General features: G+C 37.9%; 1 protein-coding gene across 1 annotated transcript in view; it reads right to left on the bottom strand.

Annotated features, from left to right (window-relative positions):
- Positions 1–1,664: 1,664 nt before the first annotated feature.
- The window catches only part of fam174b (family with sequence similarity 174 member B), a 53,847-nt gene continuing 39,919 nt past the window's right edge, over positions 1,665–15,592 (bottom strand). The window contains exon 3 of the mRNA XM_039773300.1: positions 1,665–5,349. Within this exon, the coding sequence (XP_039629234.1) occupies positions 5,346–5,349 (4 nt within the window). The 3' untranslated portion in view covers positions 1,665–5,345. The remainder of the gene's footprint in view (positions 5,350–15,592) is intronic.

Raw genomic sequence — 15,592 nt, 5'->3', positions numbered from 1 at the left:
ATGAGCCACAGCATGAAGTTATGGGAAAGAACAGTGGAAGCTAGGTTAAGAAGTGAGGTGATGATTAGTGAGCATGCCAAGAAAAAACACCACAGATGCAATGTTTGCTCCGAGGATGCTGATGGAGAAGTTTATAGAAGGCTAGAAGGAGTTGCATTGCATTTTTGTGGACCTGGAGAAAGAATATGACAGGGTGTCTCGAGAGGAGCTGTGGTATTGTATGAGGAAGTCGGGAGTGGCAGAGAAGTACGCAAGAGTTGTACAGGATATGTACGAGGGAAGTGTGACAATGGTGAGGTCTGTGGTAGGAGTGACAAATGCATTCAAGTTGGAGGTGGGATTACATCAGGGATCAGCTCTGAGCCCTTTCTTATTTGCAATAGTGATGGACAGGTTAACAGACAAGATTAGACAGTAGTCCCTGTGGACTATGATGTTTGCTGATGACATTGTGATCTGAATGTTGGAGACTGTGGCATTGACCAGAAAGCAGGAGACAGAGCTGAAGGTGGCAGTTAAAAATGGTAAGATTTGCACTGGGTGTGACGAGAATGGATAGGATTAGAAATGAGTGCATTAGAGGGTCGGCTCAAGTTGGAAGGTTCGGAGACAAAGTCAGAGAGGCGAGATTGCATTGGTTTGGACATGTGCAGAGGATGGATGCTGGGTATATTGGGAGAAGGATGCCAAGGATAGAGCTACCAGGAAAAAGGAAAAGAGGAAGGCCTAAGCAAAGGTTTATGGATGTGGTGAGAGAGGACATGCATGTGATGGGTGTAACAGAACAAGATGAAGAGGACAGAAAGATATAGAAGATGATCCGATGTGGCAACCCCTAACGGGAGCAGCTGAAAGAAGATTAATTCTGAATCTGTTCTGGTCCAAAAAACATGTGGATGATTTTTTCAGAGAAGGAAACTTAACAGTGTGATTAAAATGTCTCTTGAATGAATGACAGTACTAACAAGCCAACTATTTAAATACCAAGTTTCATTATCAGCAAGGACCATCTTCTGTTTAGGAAGCTAGATTGGAAGGAAAATCTGCAGCCACTGCAGCCCTCCAGGACCATGAAATAAGCTATATTTTATTGTTCCTTCAGAGTCAGTTTTTTTTTTTTTGGGGAGTTTAAATTACAAATAAAGCTTATATCAAGTCACTGCTGAATGGTGTGCCAGTGACCAAATCCAACAAAACAAAAAAAATCAGAAATACAATCCTAAGCTAGCATTTATTTGCATAGATTTTTGGGTTAACAAAAATTAACACGCCAGCTTCTGATATCTGGTCTTAATTACCTCCTGCTACATAGCAAATGATATCTCACAACTGATGATCATCCCATGCATTACATTTCTTTGCCCTCCTACACAGGTCAAAGTACAGTGTGTGGTATTCAAAGATAACTAACTAGCTGAGCAACTACTACAAGTCAAAAGGCTTAAACAGCAGATTCAAATACTGTTCATTTAATGGATATACTATGGGTCTTAACGTTGCATGTGCAAAGAAGGCTTTCTACTTTTGTAGTACAATCATAGTAAATTCAAAGTAAAAGAGGCCCTCCACCCACTTTCAGGGCATGTGTGTTCCTAACACCCCCTAGAATGACAAGAATTAAACCATATATACTCCATGTTAGATACCAAAAATGAGCAAACAGATTAATGGGAAAAAATCACTTTAATTAAGATAAACAAAAGCAAAAACACATTTGTTGGAGAATTTAAATTTTTAAAGAAACAGAAGCATGATAATTAAGTGTATAAATTCCAGTTAATCACAGATTATACAAGTGAAAACAGAAATAAGAGAAAGTCTCCATCATGAGATAACTCTATAGTCTCCACTTGCTCTTACATCAGTTAAGTCTCACACATTATCTATACAAAGCTTCCTGTAAGTATTTAACACTTCTGTGGTGTCTTGAAGAATCAACAACCACCATGAAGTGCAAAAAGAGACCACACAAATTTGCAGTTACATCCAAGAAGTCATCAAGGAAAAATGCCAATATTGTGCTGCTGGGCTGGAATTGAATGGCCCTGGCTTACCTCTGCATGTCTTTAGTTAGGCATGACAAACACAAAAAACAAAAAAAAAAATCCAAACTTATCTGTTTCGATTATCTTCTAAAAAGTATAATACGCACCTATGTAAATCCAAAAGTTTGCAAAAATACAGAATGAAATTCAAAGAGAGCAAGGGTAAGCCAAGCTCCTCAAGACAGCAACCCCTTGGAAATCTTCCTTTAACTTAAATACTGTTTGATTCCTATCCAAAGCAGGTGGAAAACTACTAATTCCATTAACCTTTAAAGAGTGGAGAAAAAAAAAAAAAGATCCCACTGAAGAATAATTATGTCAAAGGTACACTTTGATATACTGTATGGGAATCAATACTGACACACAGCATGGAGAACCTATAGGCATTTGTAAATTAACTATTACTTTGAATTAGAAATTTGTGCTGCCTATTACAAAGGAGGTTATTTACAAAGGGCAGTTTTAATCAGATATTATAAAAAAAAAGATTTATTTTATTTTTTTTTTTTTAAACAAAAATTACCTTGGTGGAAATTAAAAAAAACGTGAAACAAAAAATATTAATTTTAAGCACTACACTAAAAATGAAACAGCTTAATATAAGACAGATAAATCCCATATTCTCTCAACTAGAATATCAACACAACTGTTTTGGCATACACAGGAAACCTGAAAATGTTATTTAGTGTATACTAGAAAATTATTTCATTGTCAAAGTTAGCAGCTTAGTACATTATAGTTTCTCAGGCAACTCTTCACCCCCTCCAAGCAGGCTCAAAGGTAGCAAGGAAGGGTTTTGCATGAATTATACACATTTATTTCATTTAATCCTCCTTACAACACTACATCAGGACCAAGCTGGACAAGTAAACAGCTAGATAGCAATTTAACAGTGCAGGTCACAAAAAAAGAGCAAAAATATGAGGGCAAATCAAACTAAGGACATATGCATATGGAGTTATTGAACTATGGTCTGTCAGGTGCTGAGCTATATTTTGGTTAACAATGTTTCTACAGAGCTAATGAAACCATGCGTCTCTGGTAATTGTCAACAGCAACACAGCAATGAGATGTAAAACATATGTGTGAATAAAGAAATAGCCAAACATATAATGATCTTTTGAAAACTGGGTTATTCAAACCTGAAAAGCCACCCAGAAATGGAATATATGCATACTATATGGTTCCCAGTCTCCTGAAATACTACATTTATTTAACCACTTTCAATTTCTTTAAGGTAATGATATATATATATATATATATATAAAATACATACAGAGCATGAAGTGTTTACATGTTCACAATTTTTTTTATATTTTGTATATAGATTGGGTGAGATGGGTAGCATATTATTTTGAGGGTTTATTTTCAAGAAAGAAGTCTGGATTAAACCAAAAGAGGGCTTTTTTGTATGTGTGTTAGGCAGCACAGATCCAAAAACAAAACGTCTAAACTATCCTCAAAGATTAAATTACAGCAAGTTCAATGACCGCTCTGTTTCTTGAAGCAAAGTTCCACAGAACAAATACATCCTGTGGTTTGTGACCATTGAGATCATGTAGAGTAATCACATTTGTTAAAAAAAAAAATACAAAAACACCTGTACTCCATAAATCTTTCCAGTTAGGAGGAGAAGTGTATATAATCACTACTTTAACTCACAGTTTAGAAATTGCATTTATAATACAATTTCATTCAAACATAGCAGTCTTAAATATCTTTCATATCCACTGAAAATCCACCCACTATTTCAAATAAGTTAAATTTCAAAGGAAATAAAATATACTTTTTAGGAAGATTCTTTCCCCCAACATTAGGTATTCAGTTTTATTATTTTGGATGTTTAAAACAAAACTGAGGATACACTTTCAGCACATCCCCATTATTGCAAAAACAGTTTGTAAAGTTCATTGTTTAATTGGCCTATACATTTTGGCAAAAAAAAGTAAAAGATGTTGTTGTGACATTGGTCAAATAAGATTACAAAGTTAAATTAAAACACCGTATAAGTCAAAATAACACTTTTGGAATTGATGAACACGGTGTAATACATTGACTGAACTTGTTTATAAATCACAGATGGATCAAGTCAAATTTATAGATCAAAACAGCTGACAATCAGTGGCAACAAATATGGCATAAAGGTCACTTTCCTTTTTATCTGATTAATTAGATACATTTGCAGGTAGAATACCACTTAGGATAAGTAAACAGAGAATTAAACAAAAAAATTACGCATATGGTCTGTCTCAAAAGTGTGAAAAAATCAAAAACATTGTTTTAGAACATTTCCTCCATATAAAACTTAAGCACAGTTCTAATAACTAATGAAGAGATTTTGTTTAAAATTTCATATTATGTGTAAAATACAACTCCTGTGTGTATCAACAGCCTAACAAATAGCAGCATCCTACTTAATGCACAAATACAAAATTTAACTGGTTCAAAATAGATGGGTAGCTGTTCATTCAGTCATTTACCTTCAACTGGTGGTTAGTAGTTAAGAGAATAAATATTGTGTAGTATACAATAATAATTATAAATCATTCATAATAATTACACTGATCATACATTATTGTTCTGTAATAAAAATGTATGCTTACAGACAGTTTACCTACAGAAAGCTAGTGTTCTTTAATAACCATATATTTCACTTCAGTGCCTTTAAAGCAATATAAAACTGAAGAGTTACAGAATTTAAATTTTACCACTTCCAGATACTAACAATGTTTCAATATTAATATAATGTTTAACACTTCATATTGCAGGTTATGCTCTCAAACTTGGCACAAAATAAGGAATAACTGACAGTTTCATGTAGCAAAAGCTAACATTTTGATTGTACATATGTTGTACCAGAACACAATGGCAAGTGGCAGTATGTTGAACAAAGAATGCACATGTAGAAATTCAAAATGAGAATGTAGTCTTAAAGGGCACCAACTCTCAAGTGTTTTACTTTATATACTTTTAAATTATTTACAGGTCTGTTTTAACACCAAATATAACAAAACCTCAAAGAACACGACACTTTTTGTGATGAGCTTGCCTTTCTTAACCAACTGCTCATACGTAACTTCTTTGGGATAAGCAGTCTGAACTGAAGATACGGTTGCCATGTCTATGTTAACTGCTAGATTTTGGATAAATATCCTTTATCCATAGTTTATACTTGATAACAGTAGGCATCAGATTGAAACAACTTAAAAGGAGAGGCAACAGAAATTCCATCACAGGTATCATTGAAGATCTTCTATACATTCCACAAACAGGCACTTTCAATAAAAAAAATGTTATTCTTCACCTGTTGGAGAAAAAACAGAAATAAGGTTTAAACTGCCATGGAATATTAAATGTAATGTAGTTTATATGCACTCATTAAAGCATCATCCTTGTTTATTAGATAAGAAATAAAGCAGCCCTAATATGTCTAGCACACAGTATCAAAATCTCAGCAGCTGCTCTTAGGAACACAGACAGAGCGAAACTATTTTTATTCATTTTAATCTGTAAATGAAAACAAAACGAAAATCAAGCTTAGCAAATGTAGAATCCAAATAGTCACTATTGCATATATGTATAAACCTAGAAAGGTGAACTGACTTTGCTAACAGTGGTTGAAACACTTCTGGGAGCAATCTGCAATGATGTACAGAAACATCATTATTTCCAACCCACAGCTTCTTGAAGCACTAAAAGCCTTTTACACAACACAGAGGTTTACATTATTACATTGAGGGTCTGACACCAATTTGACTGCAATTAAATAGTTAATTACTACATTACAAATATAATTGGTTATTTTTCTTTACACATATGCATAATGGCCATCCTTCTCTGAACTATTCCCTAAAATACATTGTTGAGTTAAACAAATCACCACATATCACATTTTGAAAAAATCAATTTATCAATGCTGTAGTTAAAGTTAAGCCAAATCTCCTTAAACATAAAAGCATATATATCCCATCATCATCACTGGTTTAAATGGCATATTGGTCATTTTTCAGGTTTACCCAGGTTATCTGGCTGTTCGCAAAAGCTATTTGCTCAACTCTCCACAGTAATGGGCATCCTTTTGTACAAAACACATTTTTGTATCATCTGACACCACCTCCGACCACATCTTCTCTGGTCTCATCCCCTCTTCCTCGATCATGGGGCGATGCTTCATCCAATCACTATCCTCCGGCCTTGTTCTCCACATTTCTAGTGACATTTCACACATCCTCCTGATCATTCTCATCTCTGTTCTTTCAGTCATTCTTTCATGTTCCACACTTACCTGATAAGTCGAGTCTCACTGCCATGTTAGCACACTAATCTTCACATGGTCTTTATAAACTTCCCTTAAATGCCGGAAAGGTTCCTTTGAAAGTCAAAATCAGTGACAATCTTAAAATTCCTTTCATACACCTCTCATTCTTTCTATTGCTACCGTAACAATTGGTAGCAAACAGTAGTATGTTAATAAAAATTTAAATCACTTATTTAACTGCATTGACTGATACCAAATTCAGTATCATGAAGTGCATTTGACAGCAGTGATCTTTTTAGTTTTTTAATGAGCTAAAAACTCATTCGCTATTGAGGTGGTGACAGATGTTATTCTTTCTCCATTCTCACCAAACACACATTGGGAAAACTTCATAGCATTTTACAATGCCCACCAATAAACAACCTGAAAAGATATTAACTTGTTTAGATAGTCAACATTACAAAGTATTAGAAAAAACAAAACATTATATATTAGCAGTTAAAAGAAGCATTCTCTCTCCCTCAGAAAAGTGTGTTATAATTGCTTAAAGAAGACGGAATGCTGTTATATGTTTAACAAACATCTGTAGTCTGTCAGAGTAATTTATTTAGACATATCACTAACATGTTCAACAAAAGGTGTCTTAATACTTCATCACATTTTAAAATAAGCAATTTTACAATAATTTAGCAAAATGCGTTTGCCTAGTACAACTTTCCTCTCTCGATTTTATATTGAAAAATCAAGGTCACTTGAGTTTCCCTTTACCTATCACCAAATCTATTTTCTGAACAAAGTGCTTCCTTTAAAGCAGCATATGTGCTTTATGATTCACAGGATCACAGGAAAATGAAAATTTATCTGGGCTACAAGGAGCATAAATCAGGAAATACCATGAATAGGCTCGGAGTACTGCAAAGCACACATCTGCATTTGATCAATACCAATACAATTTGGTATTGCCAAGGTACATGATTTGACATCTACAGTATAAGAAAATAAGATTTGTTCTGTATATACTTGTTACTTTTAAAAATGAAAGAGTTAAGTATATCAGACGTCTCCCCTGCTTATATAGAGAGCAAGTGATCAGAAGATTTAATATAAAGTAACCATTCAAAGATATTGCAGTAGACTAAACATTATCATATCCCCAGGAGACTTGAGAATAATTTTAATAAAGCTTTTCCAAATTCTAAATAGATTTTGGAGATTTCTTATAATTTAATTGTTTTTTTCTAATTTAAAGTAAAACAGGACATCCTTTCCTTTTTTTATTCTTTTTTGGGTAGATATTGAGGTAGAGGTTGATATTCTTCCAGTTAAGTATGGATCTATAAAGTATCGTGCAACTGACATACTAAGAGATAATTTTGTTTCCACTTATTCAAGTTCACTTCCCATAATCTCTAGCTGTTTAAGAAACAAATGCGGGAGGCATGATAAAGTTGTCAAACTAGAACAACCCTGTCTGGGTCCATATTCTAAAGTGTAACAATCAGAATCTACATTATTACACAAGCAAAAGTTTCTGGAAAGACAAACAATAGTTTATTCCAAGCAGATATCCTGGGTATGAATCTAAACTTTACTGTTGTAATGAGGTATAAATTACAGCACTAGGGCTGGATACATTGATAGAATTTTCAAAATTATTTGATATTGATTATCATCAATAATATTCATATCCTAAGACTTAATTTTCACCTTGAATTAGTATTTTACTTATTACGAGAAGATATACCATATATATCACCAAATAACTCACCAGTATTGAACACTGAGAATAAAATATGTAAATACAAATCTAAATTTTGAATAAACTTTGGAAATTACTGTAACAACCAACCACCAACAGTTATGAATCTAATCACGTTACAAAACATTTATTAGATATAAAGGCAACACTTTTGTCTTAGTAAACTAAACCTGGAATAAAAGAATATTTATAAACACTCAAAAGAGTACAGCATACTAGTCTCAAACTGAATACAGTTTTTTTAAATTTTTTGGCCAGAAATTGTCTCTCCATTGTCTCAATCTCCAGGATGTTTCTGCACCAGGATGCAATGATGAAATATGTGCTAAATACACCATCTGATGGGAAGCTAGTGGCAAAGATGCACATGCATCTTTTGGCCCGAAGAGTGACTGGTACAGGTTAACAGGAGGAAACAACCATAAGGATAATTACAGCAATATACAATTAATAATGTTTCAATGCAATCAATAACCATCTACAACAGAATGATGACATTTTAATGTAGCACAGAAAGATCAAAAGGATCTTGTATTTTTTAAACAAGTCAAGTTGGGGAGCATGCACTGGTACAGTGCGTTGCCACACCCACTACACGACAAAACAACTCGGGATCCTGGTTTGCAACCCTACAGGCAGACAAACGGTCCAGTCCCACCATCAGGAAATGACCCTCTTTTTGCCGCAGCCAGGTGTTATGTGGGCGACCCCTTGGCCTGGTCCAGCCACTCGGGTCCCCAACAATGAAGATCTTATGAGCCGGATTACCCTCGGGGAAACGCAACACATGTCCGTAGTGCCATAGCTGACGCTCCCTCACAATGCAGGTAATGTGCCTCATTCGGAACTCCATGAGCAACCGCTCATTCGACACAAAGTCAAACCAACGGTACCCAAGGATTTTCCGGAGAGACACAGTACCAAAGGAGTCCAGTCTTCATCTCAAGTCACTGGATAGCATCCATGTCTCGCAACCATATAGCAAGACAGGAAGCACCAGGACTCTAAAGACTGGGGACCTTTGTCCTTTTTCATTGATATTGGGAGTGCCACACACCTCTTTCCAATGACGCCCCAGTGCTCTCCCAATTCATCTACTGACTTCACAGGAAGAGTCACAGAGACATGAATGTCACTGCCAAGGTAAGTAAACCTCTCAACAAGGTTAACACTTTCACTGCAAACAGACACAATGCTGATGGCTGTGCCCAAGAGGTTATTAAAGGCCTGGAGCTTGGTTTTTATCCAGGACACTCACAAGCCCAGATGCTCAGACTCCTCACTCAGTTTCTCGAGTGTCACGATCAGAGCCTCCATTGACTCGGCAAAGATCACAGCATCGTCAGCAAAGTCAAGATCCGTGAATCTTTCTTCACCAATAGATGTCCCACAGCCACTAGAGCCCACGACCTTGCCCAACCCAGTCAATACAAGCACTGAACAGAGTAGGAGCAAGAACACACCCTTGACACACCCCAGAATCAACTGGGAAAAACGCAGAGGTCCTACCTCCAATCTGCACAGCACTCACAGTACCAGTGTACAGGCTGGCCATGATTTCCAGCAACCTCAAGGGGATCCCGCAAACCCTCAGGATGACCCACAGGGCAGCTTGATCAACTGAGTCGAACACTGCGAAAATTGACAAAGGCTGCAAAAAAATTCTGCCGATATTCACGTTTGCGCTCCAGGAGAACCCTCAGTGCCAGGATGCAGTCGATGGTAGACTTCTTAGGCGTAAAACCAGACTGTTTCGCTCATTGGAAGGTCAGCAAGTGATCACGGATCCTATTGAGGACAAGCCTAGCAAGGACCTTACCCAGCACTGAGAGCAGTGTTATCCCCCTGAAGTTGCTGTAATTCAGGCGATCACCCTTCCCTTTCCAGATAGGGATGACAAGTCCCGTTTTCCAGTCAGTTGTGATGATGCCAGTCTCCCAAAGGGAAGCAAAGATTGCTTGCAATGCCAGGAGGACAGCCTTACCACCAGCCCGGAGAGGTTCACCCCAGATACCACAGATCCCTGCAGCCTTCACCCCCCCCTCCCCCTCAGCTGGTTCACCACCTGTGCAATCTCAGTGAGACTGGGTGGTTCACAGCTAATCGGAGGATCAGCCTCAAGAACCGTGGACCCAGAGATATCCAACGTCCGATCAATCAATAGATCATTGGATTGATGAAACACCTCCTTCTGGGAACACTGGTAACACCAACACAACCATCATCAACCTTCAGGGTCCTGTCACGGAAGGTCTCCCACATCACATTAGGATCATCAGTCATACCAAAATCTGAATGTTCCTCACATAAACTGCATGCAAACTCTTCAGAAACAGGCTGATACTGGAGTCTGACCAAGTCCAGGCTCATTTTCCTAGTAGGTAGTAACCTACTGGACCTAAGCTGGATCCTAAGAGTAGCAACAACAAGTCTGTGGTCAGAATTCACAAACTGGGCACTTCTGTAGACCTTGCAGTTTTGTAAGAGCCTCCAGCATCTGCCCACGAGGATGTGATCGATCTCCTTCACTGCACCACCAGTATTGGGAGTACCATGTCCAACGATGTGGTTCAAGGCGCTGGAACCAGGATCCAGTGATTCGCAGCCCCTGACCTTTTGCAAAGTCAAGGAACATGGAGCCACTTTCACCACGGTCACCAGACCCATGGGGATCGAGACAATCCTCATAGCCAGCCCTGTCAGTGCCAGTGGTTGCATTGAAGTCACCCATGACCAGGGAAGTGTCACCTTGTGGGCACCCATCAACCACAGAGCGAAGCTGCAAATAAAGTGCCTCCCTAGCCGAGACATCACTGATTGCAGTCGGAGCATACACCGAGACAACAGACAAGGCACCCAGGGAGTGCCGTAATCCGAGTCCCATAATACGCTCATTGAAAGAAGTGACATCGGACACCATCTGAAGAAGCCAATCCAATACAGCAACAGCTACTCCCCGAGTATGACAGCCATCAGACCGATTGGACCAATAAAAGGCGTATCCACCTACAGAGATCTGGCCAGTCCCCGGTCTGCGCACCTCAGAGTGCGCCACCACTGAAACGCGGAGTTTACGCAGCTCCTCTGACAGCAGAGGAAGATGATCATCTTGCCAGAGAGACAGAACGTTTCATGCGCCAACCCGTATGGGCCGCCTCAAATTGGAACCCAAGTGCTGCCGTGCAGTGGATGACGCCTCAGCACCACACCAGTTCTGATCCCCAACAGACCTGACCCTTTTGGCTCTCCAACGGTTTCAACTCTTCCAGGGATGGGGCTCCCGAGGGCTTCCCCCCATCCCCTTCATGATGCGAGCTGCCTTCCTTTGGGCGGCTGCAGCAGAGCTACTCCCGCGGAGAGCAAAAAGGAGTCCTTTCTGTAGTCGCGGAGCTTTGAAGTTTTTTTACGGTGGCTGGAGTGCCAATCCTGCCACCAACCCCCATGATTTCCCTGCAAATTGAAGGGCCGCTTGCAGGGCTGGATGCAGTTTAACGTTATATCCAGGAGAAACAAAAAAAAAAACAAAAATTAAAAAACAGAACTTGATACAAACGTGATGAGACTTCATTTGCATAAATACTTAGCAGTACTTAACTGAATATTTCCAGAAAATATGTTCAATGTTATGTGGTAAAACATATCTCTAAAATGTCACTCTTTTTACAGAAGGCTCACTGTGCCAAAAAGTCACTATATGAATTAGCATGCCTGCTAATTTACCCAATACACTATATTGCTAAATGTTCACTTTTTCTCTGCTGCTATCTAATTATCCTCCATGACTACAAATGGCATATAAACCACTCACTTGTTTTGCTGTGTGCATTTCACCAGTCATCCAGCTCTGTATACATATGTGAACTAATGAAGAGAGCTCCCTTTTCAAGGAAGAACTCAACTTAATTCTTTCCACTACAGGACATAGGAGACTGAGAAATGAAATTTTGGATTAAAGTGATTTGAGTCTGTTTCCCCAATTCACATGTAAATCTTAAAATGTTTTTAAGCTGATCACTAATTTGGGTGACAACTTTGGCCAATGAGAATGAAGACAAGCAGGACATGCCGAATGCTGCAAGTCAATTATGGAGAAATTTTTTTTTTTATTATTAATTTTATTGCAATCCATACAAAGCAATCAAGTTTTTTACAAAAAGAAAAATTAAGTTAAAAACAGATCGCTCCCCACCCCTGAGAGAGAGAGAGAGAGAGAGAGAGAGCGCAAGTCAAACGGCATAAAATTTAAGGCTTGTAAACATACCCAAATTAATAAATTCTCTGTGCTTTATGAACTTATTTTAAAATATTACTGATTAGATCCTGCCATGTTTTGAAAAAAGTCTGTACGAATCCTCTAAGTATTTGATTTTTTCCAATTTCAAATAATATAACACATCAGTTGTCCACTGACTTAAGAGGAGAGTTTGGGTTCTTCCAGTTTATCAGAATAAGTCTGCGTGCCAAAAGTGTAGTGAATGCAATCACAATTTGTTTGTCTTTCTCCACTTTAAGGCCCTCTGGGAGAACCCCAAACACAGCTGCTAACAGGTTAGGAGGGATTGTGAGTCCAAGGCTATCTGAAAGGTAATTAAAAATTTTTGTCCAGAATAATGTTAATTTGGTGCAGGCCCAGAACATGTGACCCAGTGAGGCTGGGACTTGGAAGCAACGTTTGCAGGTTGGATCATGCCCTGGAAACATTTTAGAGAGTTTTAGTCGAGACAGATGTGCTCGATATATAATTTTAAGTTGTATAATTGTATGCTTTGTGCATATGGAGCTCGAGTGAATTCTCTGCATTGCTACTTTCCACTCCTTTTCTGATATATTAATTGAGAGATCTGTTTCCCAGTGTCCTCATGGATCTTTGAAAGGGAGGATTGTAAAATGATTTTATATATTGTAGACATGGACTCTAAATCCTTCAGATAGAGCAATATTTTTCCAGCATGGATGAGGGTGTAAGATGAGGAAAATCTGGAAGTTCTGTTTAAAAAAGTTCCTGATTTGAAGATAGTGAAAGAACTGTGTAGCTGGAATGTTAAATTTGGAATGTAATTGGTCATAGGATGCAAAGACGTTGTCTATATAAAGATCTCTAAGCAAGCTAATTCCAAATTTTTTCCAGATATTAAAAACTGCATATGTTTGTGAAGGTTGAAAGAGGTGGTTCTCTTGCAGAGGTGCCACAGATAGAAGCTTCTCCGTCTTAAAGTGCTTTCTACATTGGTTCCAGATTCTAATTGAGTGGAGCACAATTGGATTATTTGTATATTGCCGATAACGTGTGTTTATTGGAGCACAGAGCAAGGAATACAAAGAAGTACTGCAGGATTTTACTTCTATTGCGGTCCAAGCCAATATGTTCTTCTATTTGTGTCCAGGTTCTTATCGCCTGTATATTTGCCGCCCAGTAATAAAACTGGAAGTTAGGTAGAGCCATGCCGCCTTCTGCCTTTTGTCTTTGTAGGGTCGCTCTTTTGATGCGTGGATGTTTTGAATTCCAAATAAATGAGGTTATTGTTGAATCTGATTGCCTAAACAATGATTTATTAATGTATATTGGAATGTTTTGAAATAAAAAAGGAGCTTTGGAAGAATATTCATCTTAACAGCGTTAATTCTTCCAGCTAGTGTGAGATGAAGGGTTGACCATCTATGCAAGTCTTGTTTAATTTTTTCCATGCAGACGGCAAAATTTTGTTGATAGGTGTCCCTAATATTAAATATGCATCACCTCCAGCTGAAACCCCACAGGTACACGACACTAATACTTCAAAGAGAAGCACATAATTTTTGTAAGGCAGACAGCACTAAATTTTAAGCAAGTGGGGGTGAAACCTTTACAATACAAGTCAAAGCGTGTTTAAAAAAAATAGTTTTTTTTTTTTGCATTTAACAAATCTTGCAAATTTATACAAAAGAACTCTTTTCTTATTTGTACTTTCTACAGATCTATAGAGAATCTTAACATCACTGTTCAGTAAAAACACTGGCATATATATTCAAAAAGTTGTGATTTTAAACATTAACCTGGAGTTGCATTTTATGAGGAAAGTTAACTTCCATTAATATGGCTAGTACTAACAGAACAGACTTAGTTGTCTTTTTAGTTAAAATAAAAGTTCTGCTGAACAGCTGTCTAATCCTAAATCTTTCCAATTTTTAAATTATTTAACAGCATCTTAAATACAATGCATCTAGAAAGTATTCACAGCGCATCACTTTTTCCACATTTTCTTATGTTACAGACTTATTCCAGAATGGATTAAATTCATTTTTTCCTCAGAATTCTACACACAACACCCCATAATGACAACGTGAAAAAAGTTTACTTGAGGTTTTTGCAAATTTATTAAAAAATAAAAAAAATTGAGAAAGCACATGTATATAAGTATTCACACCCTTTGCTATGAAGCTCAAAATTGAGCTCAGGTGCATTCCATTTCCTCTGATCATCGTTGAGATGTTTCTGCAGCTTAATTGGAGTCCACCTGTGGTAAATTCAGTTGATTGGACATGATTTGGAAAGGCATATACCCGTCTATCTAATGTCCCACAGTTGACAGTTCATGTCAGAGCACAAACCAAGCATGAAGTCAAAGGAATTGTCTGTAGACACCCAAGACAGGATTACCTCGAGGCACAAATCTGGGGAAGATTACAGAAAAATTTCTGCTGCTTTTAAGGTCCCAATGAGCACAGTGGCTTCCATCATCCATAAGTGGAAGACATTCCAAACCACCAGGACTCTTCCTAGAGCTGGCCGGGCATCTAAACGGAAGGGCCTTAGTCAGGGAGGCGACCAAGAACCCGATGGTCACTCTGTCACAGCTCCAGAGGTCTTCTGTGTAGAGAGGAGAACCTTCCAGAAGGTGCACTGTATGCGAGAGGCTTCAAGTTCTGTCAAGGCTGTCTAAACATGATGACTTTATTATATACTAGCAGAATACCCGCGCTTCGCAGCGGAGAAGTAGTGTGTTAAAGAAGTTAAGAAAAAGAAAAGGAAAAATTTTAAAAATAACGTAACATGATTGACAATGTAATTGTTTTGTCATGAGTGTTGCTGGCATATATATATATATATATATATATATATATATATATATATATATATATATATACACACACACACACACACACACACACACACACACACACACACACACACATATATATATATATACATATCTATACTAATAAAAGGCAAAGCCCTCACTCACTCACTCACTCATCACTAATTCTCCAACTTCCCGTGTGGGTGGAAGGCTGAAATTTGGCAGGTTCATTCCTTACAGCTTCCTTACAAAAGTTGGGCAGGTTTTATATCGAAATTCTACGCGTAATGGTCATAACTGGAAGCAGTTTTCTCCATTTACTGTAATGGAGATGAGCTTCAACGCCGGGGGGAGTTTCGTGTGACATCATCACGCCTCCCACGTAATCACGCAGTACATAGAAAACCAGGAAGACCTCAAAAAGCGCTGAAGAAAACATGCATTATATAATTGAGAAGGCAGCGAAACAATA

This window comes from Polypterus senegalus, chromosome 12 (assembly GCF_016835505.1).
Source record: "Polypterus senegalus isolate Bchr_013 chromosome 12, ASM1683550v1, whole genome shotgun sequence".
NCBI classification, from domain to species: Eukaryota; Metazoa; Chordata; class Cladistia; order Polypteriformes; family Polypteridae; genus Polypterus; species Polypterus senegalus.
This window is presented reverse-complemented; position numbering and strand designations above follow the sequence as displayed.